The following is a 22,554-nucleotide window of genomic DNA, read 5'->3' on the forward strand; positions in this document are numbered from 1 at the left end:
AGAAAAATGCATCTTTCTTAGTTTTAAAAGCATTAAGGATGTGTCTAGTTATAATGGATATGGTGCACATACACGATAAACGTATACATCCATTCAGACACACATGGATACAGAACAATTCCAGATATCCCTCAGCATTTAGCTATCCTTGCTGTTTCTCAGTCTCTGCAACATGGCAATTGTACATCCCTTAAGTTATTTTCAAAATGGAAACCTGATTTTCAATCTTGTAAATAATAAGCCAAAGCCTTCACTTTGTCCTAAAAATTCTAGGCAAAAAACAGTCTTTTCTTCCTTAATAATTTTTGATGCAAGAATAATTCTTCCACTACAGTAATACACAAGATATTCATGTGAGCAAGGTCTATGGAGTCATGCCAACACAAAAACTGGCTTACTCAGCTTGTGAAATAACTTTTATCTTATATAAAGTAATTCATCATAATGAAGAAATAGATTTTAACACATAACTGAGATTCAGAAAAGGCAACTAAAATGTAAAGATTTGACACGTATGCATGTAAGAATAATGAAATAATCTGAAGATTATGAGACTATTTAAGGAATCTAAACAATAAAAACAAGCATAAGAAAATATGAAAATCGTTCCTTTTAGTTATCAGGTTCATTGGGTGGACATCTAGAAGGCACCCAGCCTAGCAGGCACCTTGGGTTTCAGTGAACAGTTAGTGAAATTAAAGAGAGATTTTTCAGAATATGACTGAAGCACTGGTGTAAAGTGCATTGAAATAGCAGAAATATTTTCTTGCTCTTTCTTCAGTACTTATTAAAGGCATCATGAAGTCAGGAACCTCTGTATGTATTTCTAGGATTAAGTAAGCAAAAATAAGAATCTTTGCCAAATATTTTATATGTAAATGTCTAATTAATACAAGGTTTAGTAGATTCTTAAGATATATTGTATAGATCATCTGGTTGTGGTGATGACAGCTTACTTTAAAAATAAGGAAATCTGGTGATTTTTGTCCAAAAAATTTTATATGAAACCCCCAGGCAGATTTTTTTTGTCAGTATGATAAAGCACAGACTAAAATCTAATCAAAGGGGAGTTTCTGAGACATTTAAAATACACTGTACACTCAAAACAAAATCAACAAAGGCTCCAAGATTTCTGCTTCCAAAAATGAGAACAGAGAAATGATTAAAAATCCCACTCTGTGCAGAGATACTTACACTTGCACTCTATGCACAGTTAAATTGTAAATCTTAAGATCACAAGAACTACTGGACTTCATTTGTTTTTTTCTCCACGATTTGTCTTAAAAACTGTAAAATTTCTTAAAATAATGATAGTATTGTAAAGGTCTGTAGTTCTTGTTGTTACAACAAGTATGACAGCTATTTCTAACACTCAAACTGTAAAACAAGGTGGTCCAAATAGTAATGTATAGAGTTGTTTATTCCCTAAATTTTCCAGTATTGCTGTTACTGAAAGCATTTCTCCTTTGACATAAATAACAGGATGGCATCTGAATCAACGTAAGCACTCAAAAAAATAAAGGAAAAAAGCCTGAGATGCAGAATTAACAATATTACTGTACCACAGAAATGACGGTGCTCTTAGGAGGATTAGTTAGATGCTGTCCATATTACTCACTGTTACGACGCAAAATAAGACAAACTTTGAAATTAAATGGTCCTGTTTCATAACAGCATCATAACAGAGTAATTTACCTTTGCTCCAGCAGGTGGAGGAGAATATTCATTGTAGAAAACAATATAGAGTTAAGTTTTGGAAAAATCAAACAGAGCCTAATTCTTAGGGAGGATAGGAAGGAAGAAATGGGGAAAGCAGAAAAAAGTGGGACTCTGGCTATTTTGTATAAAAAGCTCAGGCATTAAAGTAATGAGAAGAATGAAACTGCCAGCTATTTGTGCTGGCTAAACATATGATATAGAAATTTTTCAGACATAACCATCTATATGAGGTTTCAGTTTTATTTATGACATAATCAAAGATCTAGTATAACTTTATTCAAATTACCAGCAAAATATTTATTTAATGTGTAACTGTAAAATAAAAACTAGCTATTATATTCAAATATGGAGGTGACTGCCTTTGGGCTGGGGAAAACATGTGAAGTCCTTCATCCAGTCTTGTTAGTTTATGGAACTTTTACATCTCATATAATTTCTAAACATCTGAAATATCACAGAGATTTTCACTGTTTACAGATTACACAAATTACTATACTGGGTTAGACTAGCCCACTATCCTGCCTCTGGCAGTGGTCCAAAGTGTAAGTCCTGGAAATGAGAATTTAAGGAAGAATGAACTTTTAAGAATATTAAGATACAATAATAGACTACATATATCATTGCTAATATTCTGCTTGTAGAGCCTGAAATCCAGGTACATTTCACAGAAAAAGGGGGTTCTATGTATTTAATTTTACCTCTAACAGATTTCCTGGCCACGAATCTATCTAGTCTTCCATTAGAACAATACAGACTTTCAGCATTCACAGCATCACATGGTAAGGCACTCCAAAGTTTAATTACATGTTATGGAAAATCACCTTCTTTCATTAGTTTTTAACCTATGACAGATTATCTTAGAATCATAGAATCATTTAGGTTGGAAAAGACCTTTAAGATCATTGAGTCCAACCATTAACACTGCCAAGTCCATCACTAAAGCACTTCCCTAAGCACCTCATCTGTGTCTCTTAAATACCTACAGGGCTGGGGACTCAACCGCTTCCCTGGAGAACACTGCTTGTGGTCACTGCCAATTGGATGTAACTCCATTCACCACCACTCTTTCGGCTCAGCTGTCCAGCCAGCTTTTTACCCAGCAAACAGCACACCCATCCAAGCCATTAGCAGCCAGTTTCTCTAGGTGAATGGTGTGGGAAATGGTTTCAAAGGCTTTACTAAGATCTAGGAAGACAACATCCACAGCCTTTCCCTCATCCACTAGGCAGGTCACCCTGTCATAGAAGGAGATCAGGTTCATCAAGCAAGACCTGCCTTTCATAAACCCATGCTGGCTGGGACTGATCTCCCAGCTGTCCTGTACATGCTGCGTGATGGCATCAAGATGATCTGCTCCATAACCTTCCCTGGCACCAAGGTCAGGCTGACAGGCCTGTAGTTCCATGGATCCACTTTCCAGCCCTTCTTGTAGATGGGCATCATGTTTGTTAACTTCCAGTCAACTGGGACCTCACCAGTTAGCCAGGGCTGCTGGTAGATGACTCAAAATAGCTTGGTGAGCACTTCTGCCAGCTCCCTCAGTACTCCTGGGTGGATCCCATCCAGCCCCATAGACTTGTGTGCGTCTAAGTGGTGTAGCAGGTCACTGACCATTTCACCTTGGATTATGGTGGCTTCATTCTGCTCCCCAAGCTTGTCTTCCAGCTCAGCAGGCTGGGTACCCCAAAAACAACTGGTCTTACTGTTACAGACTGAGGCTAAGGCAGCAGTACGTACCTCAGCCTTTTTCTCATCCTTCGTCACTATGTTTACCGCACACCCAATAACTGGCGAAGATTCTTCTTAGCCCTCCTTTGGTTGCTAATCTATTTATAGAAACATTTTTTATTGTCTTTTACGGCAGTAGCCAGATTAAGTTCTAGTTATGCTTTGGCCCTTCTAATTTTCTCCCTGCATAACCTCACAACATCCTTGTAGCCCTCCTGAGCTGCCTGCCCCTTCTTCCAAAAGTCAGAAACTCTCCTTTGTTTCCTGAGCTTCAGCCAAAGCTCCCTGTTCAGCCAGGCCCGTCTTCATCCCCACCAGCTCATCTTTTGGTGCATGGGGACAGCCTGCTCCTGTGCCTTCAAGATTTCCTTCTTGAGGAATGCCCAGCCTGCCTGGACTCCTGTACCCTTCAGGGCTGCCTCCCAAGGGACTCTGTCGATCAGGCTCCTAAACAGGCCAAAGTTCATCATCTTCACCCTTCCTCCTACTTCTCCAAGAATCAAAAACTCTCATTTTGTGATCTTCATGTGACGTCAAATAATTCTATACTGAAAGATGAACAACCACTCCTTATTCATTCTCTGCAGGCTACAAAATTTACTTATGATTTACTCATGAGCAGCTCCTCAGAGTTGCTTCGCTTCTGTGCTGAAGGATCTTTAGTTAGTTGTTTCCTCTGTCAAAGGTATACCATGTCTTTGATCAATTTCTTGAGTATTTTCTGCATCTTTTCCAATTCTATTAAGTTTTTCAAGATTAACAAATCAGATTTTGTACATAATCGTGTATTTATAATAACATGATGATGTCTCTTCTGCTTTCCATTTAATTCTTAATAATTCCTAACATTTCTTGGTTTACTCACTGCTACTGAACATTAAACTCATGCTTACATGCATCTATTGAATCCCAAGATCTTTTTCTAGATCAGTAGAGGCTGGCTCTGAGCCCATCAGTTTATAAAGTCATAATTTGTTTTCCTTACCATGTGTATCACTTTTCTAAAATAGAATATCAGTGAAACCAGTGGGGTTTTTTTGCCCCAGATGCTAGTAATAATTACTGCCTAGTTAGAACAGGGAAATGTCTGTTGCATCTGTTCTTTTTCAGAATGTTTATCTTCTTTTATTGTCTGTCCTGATGACTTGTAGGTGACAGGGGTTTTTTTAAACAATTTTTAAAAAATTAATTTTAAACAATTTTAAACAAATAAATTGAATGGTGTATATTTCAGAACTTGACTAATTACTTGAGACTGTAGTTCCTCAGACTTATCTGTAGCCATCTTCTTACCCCCACCTTAAATGTTTGCTCTTATCTGCATGTTTCATGGCATCATAAAGACTTCCTGCAAGGTGAATTGGATCAATGCATTGATCTAGGTGGAGAAACAAAAATTGCCAAAGGATTTGTTTTACATTGACAGGGGCTTTTCCACGTTTTAGACTCCATACATTTCAATTTCAGGAATAAAATATGAGAACATGCTCTGATATTTATTTCCATTGCTTTAGGCTAAATATTTTCTTCTAAATTATTCAAAATACTCACACACAAAACTTTGACAATTTTTTTTTAAGTGGTAGCAGTTTTTCAAGTGATGACATTCCTTTTAATATAAAGCCATTATTTTTCCCTTTGACTCTTCCAACCTTTCTTGGTTCTTCTGGAATGACTGAATGAATAAATCAATCAATGACAATAACGCTTAATATATCTTTTAGTTTCTATTTCTCTTTACTGAAGTATTATCTGGAAACATTCCTTTTAGTCTTAATGTTCCATGATCATGACAATGTTTTCCAAACAATTTGAAGAATTGTCTCCAAAATATAATTGCACTAACCTCTGAAATAAATCAAGTATTGATGAAATACTTAATCAGTGATTTTTCATGGTTTTTAGAATAGAAAAGAACAGAATATTTTCAGTTACAAGGAACCTACAGTTATCATCTAGTCCAACTGCTTGACCACTTCAGGGCTGACCAACAGTTAAGAGCACAGTCTGAATGCCTCTTGAAAACTGACAGGCATGAGGCATCAACCACTTCTTGAGGAAGCCTGTTCCAGTGTTTGACCACTCTCTCCCTAAAGATATGTTTCCTAATGTCAAGCCTGAACATCTACAGCTTTGAATGATTCCCTCACATCCTGGTTTCTGCCACAGCTTGAGAGCTGAGTAGCAGCACTATTTTGTCCTTGGGAGCCAAGTGGCAGAGAATGTGTCGGGGACATCCCACAGCTGTGCCCAGTGCACAGCCACCAAGGACAGGGACAGGCCCCTAGGCCTTTTGGGCACAGGGCCTGCCTTGGGGCCAGCACCCCAAAGGGTGCTGGGTGGAGGGGCAAAGGGCAGGGATGTGGGGGGCCCCAACACCCCCATGTCACAGTGCCACGACCAAGCAATGCAGCAGTTACAATGCCCTGGGGCAGGATAAAGGGGACATCCTCCCATGTCCCACTCCCAGCCTGCCCGGCTTCGCCCTTGGGACAAACTGGCCTGGGGGCAGCCCAAAGACATCCAAGAGGAAGTCCTCGAGAAACTGATGGAAATACTTGGAGGGGAAGAAGACTAGAGGCTGGACAAATCTGCTAGGGGTTCTCTGCTGCAAGGCCAGCTCCTGGGGGGCCACTTTCAAAGCCCATCTGATGGATGAAAACCCTTTTCAGCTGGATAGCAGTGACAAGACCGAGGGAATGCCTTCTTGAGGAACACTGCAGAGCTTGCTGTCCTCATCCCCTGCAGAGCCAACAGCAGCAGCCATAAGAAATGGGATGCACCAATGTTGATAGGGGTCCCAGTGCTTTGGAGCACCCACTGGTGTCCTGTTAGTCACGGGAAGGATTCATGTCCCCAAAGTCGATCAGGCTGGGGGCATTTGGCCACTCCCAGGAGCCACTGAGATGGCTCTAGGTTGAGGGAGAATAGGGGTTGGGTATGTTCTAGGAGGCCTGACTGGCCTGTGTGACAAAGAGGCAGGGCTTGCTCACATGCTCAGGGAATAGCCTATCGCCAGTTCTGGGGTCAGGAAGGAATTTTCCCCGGAGGCAGATTGGCACTGGTCCCTGAGGGGTTTTGCCCTCCTCTGCAGCACTAAGCATGACCTCTTGTTAGGGCTTCCTCTGGTCCATCTTGGCTAGGTTACTGCCTGCTCCTCATGTCATGAAGATGGCCTCTTATGCCTTGCAGCCAGGGGGAGGAAGACTTTCCTTCCACAAAGGTGGGTTGGTAAAAGCCCACAAGGATTTTTTGCCTTCCTCTGCAACATTAAGCACGGCCCCTTGCCTGAGCTCCTTTGGGCCACTTTGGCTGGGTGCCTGCTGCTCATGCTTCATGAAGGTGGCTCTCCTGCCCACATCTAGAGGAGGAAGCTTTCTTTGTCCCCAAGGGTGGCTGGCCCCCAGGAGTTGCTTCTTTCCCTCCATAGTATTAAGCACAGGCCCTTGTCAGGGCTCCTCTGGGCCATTCATTTTGGCTATATTCTTGCCTGCTGCTCTTGCACCTCCAAGGCACCACTCATGCCCTGGCCCTCTCTGGCTCTATTTCCCATTGCAAGTTTGTAGCAGGAGCGAGCTCTGCCCAGCCCTTGGATCCATTTCCCCAGGTCCTCTTTCTTCTGCAAAACAGCCTGTGCTTGGAAGGGCTCCAGGCTTGCTGCACTAGCAGGAGCTGCCACTCTTCAGGTCTCCCAGCATGCAATACAAGGGCAGGGCAGGCACAAAGAGCCCTTCTCATGCATCACTGGCTAAGAAGCACATCCGAGCAATTTTTTGAAGGCAAAAAGTATGCTTGTCATTAATATGCATCATACTTTTGAAAATACTCCACAGTACCACACACCTCCGCTTCTTCTTTTGTGTGTGGTGGGTCCTGATCCTCATTCTTCAAGTTCTCACTCTTCAGGAAACAGGAACTGTTTGGTCTGTATTCCTGCTGCTACTTTCTGTAGCTCTGTTACTTTCCTTTGCCAAACTGCAAGGCATGTTTTTCAAGCAAAACTGAAGAATGCATCAGCCTGCTCCTGGCTACACATGTGCATTGTGTTAATGCTTGTGAGCATTGGCTCTGAAAAAGATTCAGAAAGATAAAAAGAAATGAAAATCCTGTTTCCACGTTTAACCTTTGTGACGTGTCCCTGAATGTCTTTTTGGAGCTGAAAAACCCCTAGCATATCAGGCAAATAACAGTCTCATCATTATTCAGCTCATGGTGAGCACAGGGAGGGGAGCAGAACAGACTAGAATAGAATAGCAATGCTACGTTATGCCTAGAGCTACACATGACAAGCTATGGCCTAGGCCTGAGGGGCCCATTCTGGAGATGTCTGCAGGGCAGGTCCCAGGCTTATCCAGGAGAGGTCAGATATGGGCACACATACAACAGGGCTTGGGCAGGGACTGAAGGTCCCAGGCTGAGCTAAGACATCTCCCCATGGCGCTTGGCAGGAGATGGTGGGGGTGGGGTCCCAGGGCATGCCGGTCCCTGCCATTGATGCCTATGAGCACCCCCAGGACCCTGACAAAAGTAGATTTGCAAAGCTCCCTGCTATCCTTTAAACACTTACGTTTGGCCACTTTGGAGTATTGGGCCAAACAGACCTTCATGCTGATGAAGTACTGTTGTTCTCAGGCTCTTTTGTTTTAGCTTTTTTTCCCCAAGGAAAACAGTTCACACATTTCTAAAAATGAATACAAGGAGGGGAAAAAAATCCACAGGGAAATGAACAGGTATTGCTAGCCTCAAAAAGTTTTGCAGCCATTTACTTCAGGAGCAGTTCCTGCTTCAGACGGAGGGCATGATCTCTGAGCCTCGTTAGCGTCGGAGATGTGGGGGTTTGCCATCCTGTGGAAACCCAGCTAAACTGGTTGAACACAGAAGACTTTCAAAAACTGCACTTAACACATATTTTTTGCACATTTGTGCAGATGGTCAGATTATCGTAAGATTATCCACAGCTGTCACCTCCATAAGAAAGAAGGTATATGCCTCCTTCCCACAAAGTGACAGAGCCAATGCCTAGGCTGGGACATGACTACCCATTCAGTAGTGGGGGGCTGGGAAGCAATGTCATTAGAGCTTTCCTCAGCATGTACTGCTAGGGAAAGGAGGAGATAGGAAGAAGAATAGGTTAGAACAGAACAGAATTCAGCTGGAAGGGACCTACAACAACCATCTAGCCCAACTGCCCTGACCACTTCAGTGCCGACCAAAAGTTAATGCACGGTATTAAGGGCATTGTCCAAACGCCTCTTAAATATTGACAGGTATAGGGCATTGACCACCACTCCAGGAAGCCTGTTCCAGTGTTTGACCACCTTCTCTGTAAATAAATGTTTCTTCATGTCAAGTCTAACCCTTCCCTGACAGATGCAGCTTTGAACCATTCCCATATGTTCTATCACTGAGTATCAGGGAGAAGAACTCAGTACCTCTCTCTCCACGTCCCCTCCTCAGGAAGCTTTAGAGAGCAATGAGGTCGCCTCAGCCTCCTTTTCTCCAAACTAGACAAACCCAAAGTCCTTTAGCTGATCCTCATCAGACGTTCCTCCCAACCCTTTCACCAGCTTTGTTGCCCTCCTCTGGATACACATTCAAGGACCTTCACATTATTCTTAAATTGTGGGGTGCAGAGCTGCATACAGTACTCAAGGTGAGGCTGTACCAATGCTGAATACAGCAAGACAGTCACCTTTTTTGACTGGCTGGTTATATTGTGTTTGATGCACCCCAGGGTGCAGTTTGCCCTCTTGGCTGCCAGGGCACACTGCTGACTCACATTGAGCCTGCTGTCAACCAACAACCCCCAGATCCCTTTTTGCAGGGCTGCTTTCCAGCCGCTACTCTCCCAAATTATATTTGAGCCTGGATATACCCCACCCCAGGTACAGAATCCAGTACTTGGACTTGTTAAATTTCACCCATTAATCATAGCCCAACGCTCCAACCCGTCTAGAGCTCTCTCCAAGGCATCTTGTCCCTCAAGAGAGTCAACAGCATCTCCCAGCTCAGTATCATCAGCAAACTTGCTAATTAATGGTGCATTCAACTCCTTTATCCAGATCATTGATAAATACATTGAACAGAACTGGCCCCAAAATCGAACTCTGAGAAACAACAATGTAGCCCCATTCACTACAACACTTTGAGCCCTTCCGTTCAGCCAGTTCTTCACCCAGCGCACTGTGAATGCACTCATTCCACAGCTGGACAACTTGTCCAGAAGGATGCTGTGAGGGACAGTATCAATGCCTTACTAAAATCCAAAAGAAGTACATCCATCACCTTTCCTTCATCCACTAGGCAGGTGGCCTTATCATAGAAGGATATCAAATTATTTAAACAGGACTTTCTCTTTGTGAACGTGTGCTCAGTGTGCCTGATGGTTGTGTTGTTCTTTAAATGCCTTTCAACAGCACCCAGGCAGGATTTTATACATAATTTTTCTACAAACTGAGGTTAGGCTGTAATTAAAAGCATATAAAAATAATCTCCTATGAAAATCTATTAAAATAACGTATACATCATAACCAGTGGTGAAAGGCTTGTGAACACTTCCAAGGTCTTTTATACTGCAAACATTGGACAAAGTGTTCATGTAAGCTTCGCTATTCTGCCTGGCCACTCAACACAGAAACCACTGGAATCAGAAAAAAGTTCAAGTCTATGACACACATACAGTTACTAAGATGTAATATGACTATAGGTTTCAGGTTGAACATCTAGAGTACTATTTTTGGATATCTTTGAGAGATCATCTGGAACACGTGGAAGGTACTTCCCCTCCAAAGGTATATAACCAAATAGTGAAAGGCACACTACCAGCTCAGTGGGTAAGAGAAGACTGTTGCTCAAAGCAGTAGTTTCACTGATCTCAGTGACACAATTCATGTAAATAACTACAAATAACTGGAGGAAACCGTAAAAACAAAACCCGATGTCATACAGAAAGCTATTAACATAAATTAAAAGGGTCTGTTTTCTCTACCTTTGCCTCAACAGTGTAAGGATAAAGATGTAAGGATACAACTATCCAACTTTATATCCTATCCTTTTTAAAACACAGACTATGTTGTTAGTGGTTTTCTCCTTCTCTTAATTAAATGTTCTGTAATATGTTGGAGGGTAATTAATAAACGAGTAGGAACACCAGGAAATTGCAAAAGAACAACAATCAACTATAGGGAGCAGCTCTTGATGATTCAAGTTTCTTTTACAACACATTTTTAACTTTAAGATCACATCTTAGATTATTGCATGCCAGGTGTCAACTAAGCAAAAAGGTTTCATATTTTGTTATGGTATATGACAGGATAAAATGAGAACCTTATAATAAGATAAATAATGGACACTTTCCTGAGACCTTAATAAAATCAAATAAAACGTTATCTAATTTAATATCAATCTGCCTTAGAAAGAATCCAAAATGTGCATTTTGTCTCAAGTAATTCCCTCATCATTTTTTCTTCCACTCTCTCCCTGATTCCAGTAATAACAGGCAATGAACCAATGTTTTGTTTTACTTCTCTGGGAAAACAGAAGTAAAATTACTAAAGCCACTGATATCAGTTGGATAGAATTTCATGCTATTGCCATCATCCTCTGCTAATCCTTCTTCTGAGTCCTTATCTTGAGTTAAAAAGTGGTTCACCTGCATTCAGGTTAAAGAATAGTACACATACCGAGGTGACATTTCAAAAGATAATCTGCAGCTTTGTCATTTCTCTTTCTCCAGACCTAACTTCTCTCTTCAGTGCACAGTATAGGTCACTAACTACCTGGTCAGAGACAAAAAGGACAGTAGGAGAGTCAGTGTGACTCTCTCCAGATGTTCTTAGCAGAGGAGCTGAAATGAAAGTCATAAATGTTGGAATAAGTCCCAGATGCGGGTGCATGGTGTGGTGTGTCAGTGGGAAAATGATCTATTTCTTTCAAGAATGGGTCTTAAATGAGTAAGCAACTAACTGGATAGACTATAGCTACAATACTCTAAAAAACACATCACAGAGTGTCTCAGCTACTATGATATTCCAGACAAAATAGAAATACTTTGGCTGAATTATAAAAGAGCATCGAATCATAGAATCATTTAGGTTGGAAAAGGCCTCTGAGATCATCAAGTCCAACCATTAACCCAGGACTGTCAAGTCCACCACTAAACCATGTCCCTAAGCACTGCATCTACACGTTTTTTAAACGCCTCCAGGGACAGAGATTCCACCACCTCCCTGGGCAGCCTGTTCCCATTTTTTCAGTGAAGAAATTTTTTCCTAATATCCAATCTGAACCTCCCCGTGTGCAACTTGAGCCCATTTCCTTTTCTCCTATCACTTGTTATCTGGAAGAAGAGACCAGCCCCCACCTGCCTATAGCCTCCTTTCAGGTAGCTGTAGAGAGCAATAAGATCCCCCCAGGTGTCCTCCCCTCCAGTTCCCTCAGATGCTCCTCATAAGACTTGTGCTCCAGCCCCTTCCCCAGCCTTGTTGCCCTGCTTAGGACAGACTAGCACCTCTGCATCGCCCTTGAAGGGACGGGCCCAAACCTGAACCCAGTATTCAAAGTGCAGCCTCACCAGTGCCAAGCACAGGGGGATGGTCACTACCCTGGTCCTACCGGCCACACTGTTTTGGACACAAGCCAGGATGCTGTTGGCCTTCTTGGCCACCTGGGCACACAGCTGGCTCATGTTCAGCCAGCCATCAGCCAACACCCCCAGGCCCTTTCCCACCAGGCAGCTTTCCAGCTGCTCTTCCCCAAACCTGTAACATCGCATAGGGTTGTTGTTACCCAAGTGCAGGATCCGGCCCTTCTCCTTACTGAGCTTCATAATAGATGCATAGAGGAACCAATCCACTCAGATTACAATGGCAGCATTTTAATGCATAAATTACCATAAATGTTAAACATCTCAAATACCCTCTTCAGAAACACAGCGGCTAGAAACAATGGTAATTCCAGCTGTTGAATATTTCTATAGGATAAGAAAAAGAGTCACGGGATCCCCTTATCAGCATCTACTCTTCCCTGCCTTATATCCAGCACACCCTGTAGGCCTGAAAGGAAGAAGGCAAAGCAGGAGTCCCCCCAGCTGCCATTTCAGCTCACAGAAAAACTTGTTATGGAGTGCAGAACCAGCACTTCTAAGCCTGCTGTACTTTATGCAGTGGGCTGCAAGAGAAGAGTCACAAAAGGTAGCTTTAAAGAATTTCTGCTTCCCGCCTTCCGCACACTATGCTGTACACAGTTCAGATACAGCCAGGAGCTGGGCCAAAATGTTTGGTGTGGCTATATCGTACTCCATCGGACAGCTGGAATCATTTTATGTTGCTATTTTAATTTGAGACAGAAGTTGTGTCTGTTTTTCTTTTCGTATTTAATCTGTTAGCCAAGACTTAGCTTTCCTTTTTCCAAATGCTCATTTAGATTGCTGTTTATTCCATATTTCATTTTCCTTGTATTTTGTCTAATTGTATGTTTAATGACTAAACTCTGCTTTGTTTTACATCCTCTATACATTTGTATCATAAGTGCCACTTGATTTGGCCCTAAGTTTCTTGAAGACTGTGTAAGAACTGAGAATCTATCTGGAATGCAAATGCTTGAACTTTAATTGAAGTGGGGGAAGAAGCTTTGTACCTGTTCTGCATGAAAGACCAGAAATTTTAAAACTGAAGTCTTCCCCAGAATTTTTTCTAGTAAGCAAATGTTCAGCTGCATTCTATGAATATTATTGACTGAGTAAGAGAAATGCATGATATCAATACTCTTCAAATGGAAAGAAATGAGACACTTTAAGAACGTCTTCCTAGAATGCTATGTAAGATAACTAAATTCTAATTCCTACTTCTATACAAGAATCACAGCTGAACAAACTCCTAATGATTAGTCCTTTAGTTCTTCCTGTTTGGCAAAGCTTCCTCACTTCAGCTTCTCAGGACAGAGGAGGAGACTGTATTCAAAGTATGAAGTACATTTCACAAAATGTTTTTCTACATGCCCCTCCATGGAGCATGAAAAGTAGATGCTCATTTCCTTATTCCTTTCAATATTGTATTACTGGTTCCTGGAGGACAGTTGCATAGTGTGTGAAGGGAGCAAGAAAGGTTTATTTTATCTGGCAGCTTCTCTTCCTATCCTTTGAAAAGCAGTTTTTTCCTGAGGCATTGAGCATACTGATTTTCAGAACTGTTAAGTCAAAAACAACTTCTGGTTCTCAGCAACTCTGAAAACCAGGCCTTGGACATCTCACTTTTGCTATCTTTTTAGAAAAAGATGCTTAACTAAAAGTGCAGAAATTATAATTCTTAACCTTGCAGCTATCTTCGCTTACTTCTCTCTGCAGGGCTTTCATTCCCTCCCTTCTAGGCACTCTCTTCATCTGTCAATATCACCACTTCTTTCCACATGTATGTTCTTTCCCTCCAGTTCTTGCAGTTAGTGTCCCCCATTCCCTCTTCACTCTCATTTTCTATCTGATGGTTTCCAGGAAGCTGTCTGTTCTCCCTATGACTACAGCTAGTGCCTTTCCTTGGGACTCCCAGCCAATCCTGCCTCTTTCCAGACCACAAGGGACGCCCTCCCTCCCTGTCTAGATAGTTTGTAAACAACATTCACATTGAACAACTGAGCAACCAACTGTCCAGTACCACTTCTCTCAACCTAGTAGTGCCATTCAATAAAGTATCCACACATCTAAGAAGCACAGCAGATTTTGTGAAAAATGCACTATGAATCAAAAAGCTTGCCGCTACAAATGTATTTATCTAAAATCACGTGGTGTACAGCTGTTGTTTGCTGGCAACACACTTAGAATGACTGGAGTACCCCATGATTAAACTGAATTATATTGTCCTTTCTAGCTTACAGAAGGCTTTTTCAAAATCTGCCATCCTTCCTCAGAGTTTTCATATGTACTTACAAGAACTTATTTGGTATAAACACATTTTTCTACAACATCAACATCTATATTAATTGGCACACAGCATTACTGGGTTTCGTTAGAAACAGCAAAAGAAGTGGTCTTTCCCCTATAAGCAGGTATATACACGTGCAGTGACGGCTGAATTCTCAGGGACTGGAATAATCCCAGTAGGACTATCTGTTGTGTCACGCTAAAAGGCTGTCCACAGGCTCGACCGACCACCCTCATAGCAGGAGCGTGGTACAACCCAAGGCTCTACATTCTTTTCCACCAAAGCAGTTTTTAAAAAGACAAGGGCCAAGATTTGCAAGATTAACTAGTGAGTTAAAGGCAGTGGTCAAACTAGACCCTGTAAGAAACCAAGTCCGCTTTGAAAATCTCCTAGAAGCGGGTAAAGATGAAGCCTCTTTTTACCCCCAAGACACTTAGACTAGAACTAAATTCAGGACAAAAGACAAGCTGTACTTCTGTGCTTTGGCTGAATTTCTAAATCCAATTAACTGTTGAAAGTTGAATGGTTATGCAATTCTCTAAATCTGAAGACTATCTTACATATTATTAAGAAGTTATGGGCTTGTAAACTACACAGCTGCATCAGTTAATGATTGCAATTATATTTTTTTAAAAAGCACTGCCTTACATAAAACACCCCAGAAGTCTCACTCACTTTCACAATGATTTGCTCAACAGCACTCAGGGTGCTGTTGCCATTTGCAGAGATCTTTTTACCCCAGTGTTTGTCCCAGTGAATACAACTTCCCCCTCTAATAAGTCTCAGAGTCTTGTAAGCATAATAAAGGGCACACGCAGCCGCCTTGGACTACTTTACACGTATGTCTTGGAACCGCTTACAAATTGATCTGGCTGGAACAGCCTTTAGCCCGTGAGAGTTAAGATACATTGTAGTAACTGCTATCCTGATCTTTTTTTTTTTTCAATTAATACCAAGATATTAAAGCTGTACATTTGAGGATAAAAGAAGAGGGATATTGAACATGATGGTGAATGAAAATAAAAAGTTAATAAAATTTATTCAGACTGTTATTTCAGTAAATTGGATAGAAAAATTGAATTGATATGTTCATTAAATTTAAGAGATATCCACTCCAAATCCTCATTCAATTCTCTGAGATTACACAAATATGAGTTCACAGACTTGGCTAACAGTTCAGGGAGAAGACAAGGAGAGAAATATGATCTCAGAAAGCAGGTATATGAACTCAGCAGCAGGCTTTTTTTTCTTTTTTTCTTTTCAATGCAGCTGTCGTCTTTAGCTAGATGTGAGTAAAGGAAATAACTTCTCACCATACACAAACTGCAGTACAGTGTTTGGCAAAGACAGTCTTCATACAAAGCCTGCATTACTGCACACTACTGATCATAAAGACAACTAATGAAATTTCTTCCTCAGCAGCTTGAAGTAGCATGTAGAAAGAGAACAGGTCTGTGAACTGAGTGAAGAGTTGAAAACTTGATATTAAGACACATCTGGACATGCTGGAAAAAACATTAAATAGTCTCTCTCTCTCAGTTTTCTCTGATTTGTCACCTAATTTTAAATCACACTGCATTGGAAGGTCCTCAGCCAAGCCAGCTGACCGACTGCAATTTAGCCAGCTCATCAAAAGAATGATGTAAAATATGCTAGCTTAGACGGCTACGGTTGCAAACAGGTTTTGTTTAACATTTACAATGGCATATGGGTACAAACTAAGAAAGCAGCACAGCACAGCAGATGCTTGAAGCCCTCTACAGTAGAAAGGCCTATGGCAAAAAAGACGTCTACAGTAGAGCAAGTGGGTTTGGGAATTCTTGTATTAAAGAATAATTAACAATTCAGTAATCCATTTCTGCTCAAAAAAAGCATGCCTCTTCTTCTCCTTTATCAATAATTTCTAAGCAGGACATTACTGTATTTAGAGAATTCTATTTTATAAGCAAATTAACTAATTGTTTTATATGCATAGTAGAGGCGTATTCAGGTCAGCTCGGGAAAATCTGTGAATTTCTTACACTTACAGCAAAGTGCCTCTTTTGAGATGAATAGTAACCTATTTGCAAAACCCTGTTCCTTCTGAAGCTAATTAAAATCCAAAAGAAAATAATCCATCTTCAGATTTTTACCAGGTATCCTTTTCCACAAATACACTTACATCCTTAGTCTCAGTGTTTAGCTTTTGGAGGCTTCAGTAAACCAATTCAAGCCTTCATGGATTTGGCTTATTATCTCATACAGTACAAGAGGATCTCCATCCATTGGCTGCTACTAAGCTGCCAGATTTAAGTGAGCTATCTGCCCTGAAAATAAATGTCCCGAGCGCTTGACTCACAGCTCCTTCTCAAGCCTTTTCATTGCTGCTTCTTTGCTCATTATGAGAGCAATCACACTCCCTCTGAAGTTTTTCTGACATGAATACATCTTCCCCCTAGATATCCAGGCTAACTTACTTTCCATCTTCTGCTTCTACTTCTTTCATGAGTGTAAAAACTGTCACATTCAAGGGCCACAAATAAGATAAAGCGTTCTACCAAATGCTTTTTCAACAAATGTCTGTAGAAAACTTTTTAAAGCCTGATTTTTGCAAGTTACTCTAGTCTTCCAGCAGAAATTAAAATTGTAAAATACATTCAGAAAAGCACAAGAAAACCTAAATTTTTCAGAATTTTCTAGATTTTGGTTTTGTTCTCCTGGAATAGAAGATCAGAAAAGCTGACAGCTGGCTGCTTATTCCTCTCAGAGATAAAATTACAGGAGAAAAAAACATCACAAAATTCCATTTACATTTAGTTTTGATACATTTGCGGATTACGAGAGGGAGTAATTGGGATTGACTGGGCCAAACGGTAGGGTCAAAATAACCATGTGAAAGAGGTTTCCTGACTTTAGTGAGGTCATATTAGGGGTCAAGCTGGTCACAAGTTTTAAATTCACAAAGAGGAAAAGACAGTCCTGAGTCCTATGGAAGAATATAATACTGGGAGAAAAAAGTGCACCCTACATAAGAATGAGACAACTAATTCAATACTCAAAGCTCAGCGAATTAAAGTCTGAAAAAGAATTTTCTGTATCACTACAAAAGCTACCTCCATTGTAAAAAAAATTATGATTAAGTGAACCATCAATGGTGAATCAAAATTGCAAAAGAATGGAATTTTCATACAAGTTATTCTAAAGTAAAATCACCAGATGTGACCACCAGGAGAAGTACACTTTGTCAGCAGCTAGTAAAAGCTGGTAACTCCTATTTTCAGACAGATCCAAAACCACCTGTAGCCAATTCTCAATAAAGTGGTGGGTTTAGTTTTAAATTGTATTACTGTCGGAGAGACCTACAAACAAACACCCTTACTGGGAACATTAAACATGTCTCCTCTCCCTTCAAGCAGGTCAACATAAAATCAATATGAAATTTTCAGTGACTCCCATGCAAATTTAGCTGTGAAAGAGATTTCCAGATCTCTACTATTCATTTAACTTTCTCCAGCTGCCAAGAAATGCACTTACGGTCAGCAATTATCTAACCTAAACATGCCACAATACCTGAAAGTGATGTTATTTGACATATAGCTATACTTCTAAACATAAAATAAGACCTACAAATTAATGGAAAAAAAATTCTATTGAGTAACAATTTGATTTAATACCTTCCATGCATGTAAATTACATATTTTACTGATAAACAGGTCACAAGTTGAACTTACGTGGTAATCAAAAGATTTTAATGTCTTCTACATGACAATTTTAAATTGCCATGCCTTCAATGACAAGAGATTTCTCGAGTATGTGGGCTATCACAAAATCAGAGAATATTCAATTTACAGGAACTTCAAGAAATCTTATCATCTGACCTACTCAAAGTAAAGTCAACACTGAACCCAAACCAGATTGCTGGGGACTTTTTCCATTATAGTCTAGTTTTGTTTTGTGGTTTTTCTCCCTTGAAGTTATCTCCCAGTATATCAGTTCAGAGGTCACATCAAACTGTCATGTATTTACTTGCTTTAAATCTATAGACAAAGAGAATGGAACAGACTTGCCATATGTAATCCAACACAAATTATATTTTTGATTATTTTTCATCAAATGCCCTACATTGACTTATTGAGCATGTGTCTAAATATCTGTATACTTCAGACAGGTTGCCTTCTGAGGACTTAAAGAAATTATCTCATCCGACCTCTACTGAAAATATGGTCAACACTGAATTCAGTTCAGGTTGCTCAGGGCTTGTTCTATCAAAGTGTAGTTTGGGGTGGGATTTTTTTTTTCTTTCAGCTATCTCTCTGCTGTGTCTCAGTATGTAAGTAGATTGGTAGGAATACATACTGATTTTAACGTCATGATTCTGTCATGAAAAAATAACTAACAGCACAGTCTATTGGCTCAGAGCTTGGACCTTTTTTTTTTTTTTTTTCTTTTCTAAAGCAACAATATTAGGACAATAATATGGTAGAGTGTACTTGGATGGTGTTGCCACACAGCGTTCACACAGCTTGTTCAAAGATGAAGCCAACGCTCAGCTACACAGAAGCCACCAAAAAGCAGATGACGATAGTGTCCCCATTTGGTTTTATCCTGCTTCAAAAACATTTCATAGAGAGATGACTTATTGTTCCCATATTTGGAAGACAAGACCCCCACCCTGTTTTAACTTAGATTGGCTCAATTGTGTTAAACACTATGATATCCTTTAATGTATATTGCCTAAAATAGTTTGAAATTTGGTTGATATTTTTGGTAAGATAAACACTTTTCCGTACATAAGTTCTGAACAATGAGTAAAAACAAGAAGTGACAATGAGAAGCTAAACCTGAGAAATCATCTTGAACATAAACCTAAAATAAATGCAAAGCTTCTATCTTATTTCTCTTCTCAGGCTTTCGTAGCAACCATTTCATAAATCATTCCAGAGTACCATATGACAAAAGAAACAATGACTCATCAGCAAAAAAAACCCCACTATTATACCCATTGGGGGGGGTGAGGGGATGTCCCCTCTTTTCTGGAAGATCGTTGATGCAGGTAGAGTTATAATAATGGTTGGAACAAACTACCTCATGGACAGGTGCTGGGCAAGCAACCCCTGAACTGGAGTGCTGCCAGCACACTTCACCCTTGGCTGGATCTTTCCATGGCAGAAAGCTTAGCAATAATGTTTGAATTCACTCATCAGCCACTTCCCTTTTTTCACCCTTTACTCCTTCCCCTGCCAGCATTTCCCTTTGAATGCAATGGGGCTTTGTGCAGAGGTTATTCAGAAACCAGTATAATTCCTAACTCTATTAATTCAGACTTTGGATGAAACAAGAATAGCATCAATTTAAAATCCCTAACTAGTGGTAGCAGTAGGTATAAAAATCTTCCAGTGTTGGAAACTCTGGCTGCCTAATAAAAAGTCTTTCTTTCAAGGCATGGGATTATTCTTTTCTGATTCATTTGTGGTTTTCTCCTTTTCCACTTTACAAGCTTACTATTGCATTTCTTAACTTCTCCTAATGCCTTTGAATGTAACCATGCTAAATCCTGTATTGGAAAGCCCAAGTGATTTTTTGGTTTTGTGGGGGTTTTATTTGGTTCTGCAGCTCCCCCAAAAAACACTTATTTAGAAAGCATTTTGGAGTGCCTATTATACAGAATGACTTGGTTAACAGAATTCACATTTCAACTGTAATCCTTCAAAGGAGCAGTTTCTGCACATTCCTTGCTTTTTAATAAAGTGTTCCTGATGACACTAAGTTCAAAATGTTGCCCCAGAACTATATCTATGTAGACATTTGTCAGCTGGTTCAAATCCACAGCTTTTGCTTCTCAGGAAAGAGCTCTTCAAGAAAAGGGGGCCTGGTTCTTGAAGTTCAGATTTGAGTTTTAACCATAATACTAAATTGACTGTGTGATGCTTCATAAAGTTTGGTATTAAAGGCTTTGTGCCCCAAGGCAACTTTCAGAGTTATACCAGTCCTGCTTGAATCCACATGGCTGTGGATGTTTATTGTACACTATTTACAGACTACGACCCCCTGATCAATAACTGATTTGCCTGAATTTAGTTTCTTCAAAGTCTTGATTCATAATATTATTGCAACTGAGCCTCTAGACTTTTAACAGTTAAACTCTTAATAAGACATTTTCCACCAAAATGTATTCCAACAGCTGGACCACAGATCAGGATGCTGAAAGACTACAGTCAGCTCTATTCTTCAGTATATAACATCTTTTTTGCAGAAATGTGTTCAGTGCTAAACCTGAAACTATTCTTAATCTGGGTGCAAAATTTAATAAACTATACCATTTGGTTGAATTTAGCATTTTTTAACCCAAAGAGCAGAAACACATAATGTTCACCACAAGATAGCAATATACAACATATACACAAGAAATAAAATTTCCAGACATCCTAAAATCACAGCAATGCTAGCATCTTTGTTCACAAACGGAAGGATATATGTAAATGTGACAATATTCCCACACGTTAAAAAAATATACTTAATCCATAAATAGTTTTTAATAGTAGCAAGTACAGCCAGTGTTGAGGAGGCAGTGAAGTAAAGAGCAGCTACTGTACACTCTTTTTCATATCTAGTGACCATTGTTGTCCCTTTAAAGTAAGAAGTGTAGAAAGCAGAACGCCTCAATGCAGTTTCAATACATGAAAACAAAAAAGGTAAGTCTATAGGATTCAAAACAATATACAAAGAATTCACATGACAAACTGTAGGGAAGCTCTGGTTTCAAGATAAAACTTAGGAAACAGACTCCTGTGTATACATTGCTGCTCTATAATTAAACCATTACACTAAAATATAATGCTGTTAACACAGCATAATATTAACAATCAGTAAAAAAAATAGGAACTGTCATTGCCTAATGCCTGACTTCTTTGGAGTACTTTTTACACATAGATAACTGAAAGGCTCAAAACACAGCAGTAACAGCTTTTCAAAACATTGTGATAAATTTATTTCACCATTTATTCTGACACAGCACATTTAAAATAACATTGTTTTTTTAAATCTTTCAGGCCTCTGAATAACTACAGCAAGCCTGAGCCCCTTGCCATTTCCCTGCCCCTACTTACTTCTCTTAAATTCTCTGAATTAGTAGTCTACTCTGCTAATTTGAGGTGGATGTACCTTTACTGGGAAGTTCTCATGCCAGAACTCTTCTTCGTAGGCAGTTAGTCAGAGCATTTGTCTCTAGCATGCAGCATTTTGCATGAGTTTATAATTGACACAATAGCCACACTGTAGTTGGTGGTAGATGACCAACTTTACAGCTGCACAGCATATTGGCAGGTACATTAAAGAGTAGTAAAGAGTACATTTGTAATGAAGATTTTACATATAATTATAGAGTGTAAAAAACCCAATGACTTACCTGCGGAGATAAGGGACTAAAGGTCACATCGGTGACAGATTCTGTGTGCCCCTTCAGTTTATGTGAAAAAGTGCTTGAATGCATTTCATATATGTAAGCCTAAAAAACAATGAGATTATATTTTCACCTTAAAGAATTATCTCACATTCTAGAAGCACTAAGTTACAGTATAGGAAGACTGAAGATTCAGCCTACAAAAAAGTTAGAAAACTTTTATAATAGCTAAACAGATATAAAAGTCATCAACATCTCAGAATTGATTTCTGTAATTCAGGATAATTTAACAAATGCTTAAGTTAACTCAAATTTTAAAAAAGATATTTAGAAAGAGTAGTGCAATCTTTTCTTCTTAAATAAAAAGCCATTAGGTATATTTCAAGTAGTCAGGTAAAAAAATGACCCTTTTATGATATATTTTAAAGGGTGTTCTTTAGAATTTAAACCCTTTCTTCCAAGTAGAAATATGTAGAATCCAAAACCTTCATTTCCAGATTTGAAAACTCTTGTGTTTGTCGCTACATTAAACAAAAATTTTACAGTAAACAGAAAAAAATGTAGGTCTTTGCAGTTTTTACATGAACAGCATAGAATTCAGTGACAAATCAATATTATGGATGATGTGGGTATCAACGACAAAAAGCATACTGCCTGACTTTGCTTCTTAAAGGAAAAAGGGAAAAGTGCTTTACAAGGAATAAATTAAATTTAGTAGCAAAATAATTATATTTTTATTGGTACAGCCTCAAATAATGAAAAAGTGCCAATGCAAAACTGCATTAAGAAACCAATTCAAATTTCAGTGAAAGTCAC

The 22,554-nt window shown here is 39.7% G+C and overlaps 1 protein-coding gene across 1 annotated transcript in view; it reads right to left on the reverse strand.

The window, feature by feature from the left end:
* WDR27 (WD repeat domain 27) overlaps positions 1-22,554 on the reverse strand; it is a 130,403-nt gene that overhangs the window by 37,825 nt on the left and 70,024 nt on the right. The window contains exon 23 of the mRNA XM_027777499.2: positions 21,745-21,843. Within this exon, the coding sequence (XP_027633300.2) occupies positions 21,745-21,843 (99 nt within the window). The remainder of the gene's footprint in view (positions 1-21,744; positions 21,844-22,554) is intronic.

This window comes from Falco peregrinus, chromosome 7 (assembly GCF_023634155.1).
Source record: "Falco peregrinus isolate bFalPer1 chromosome 7, bFalPer1.pri, whole genome shotgun sequence".
NCBI lineage: Eukaryota > Metazoa > Chordata > Aves > Falconiformes > Falconidae > Falco > Falco peregrinus.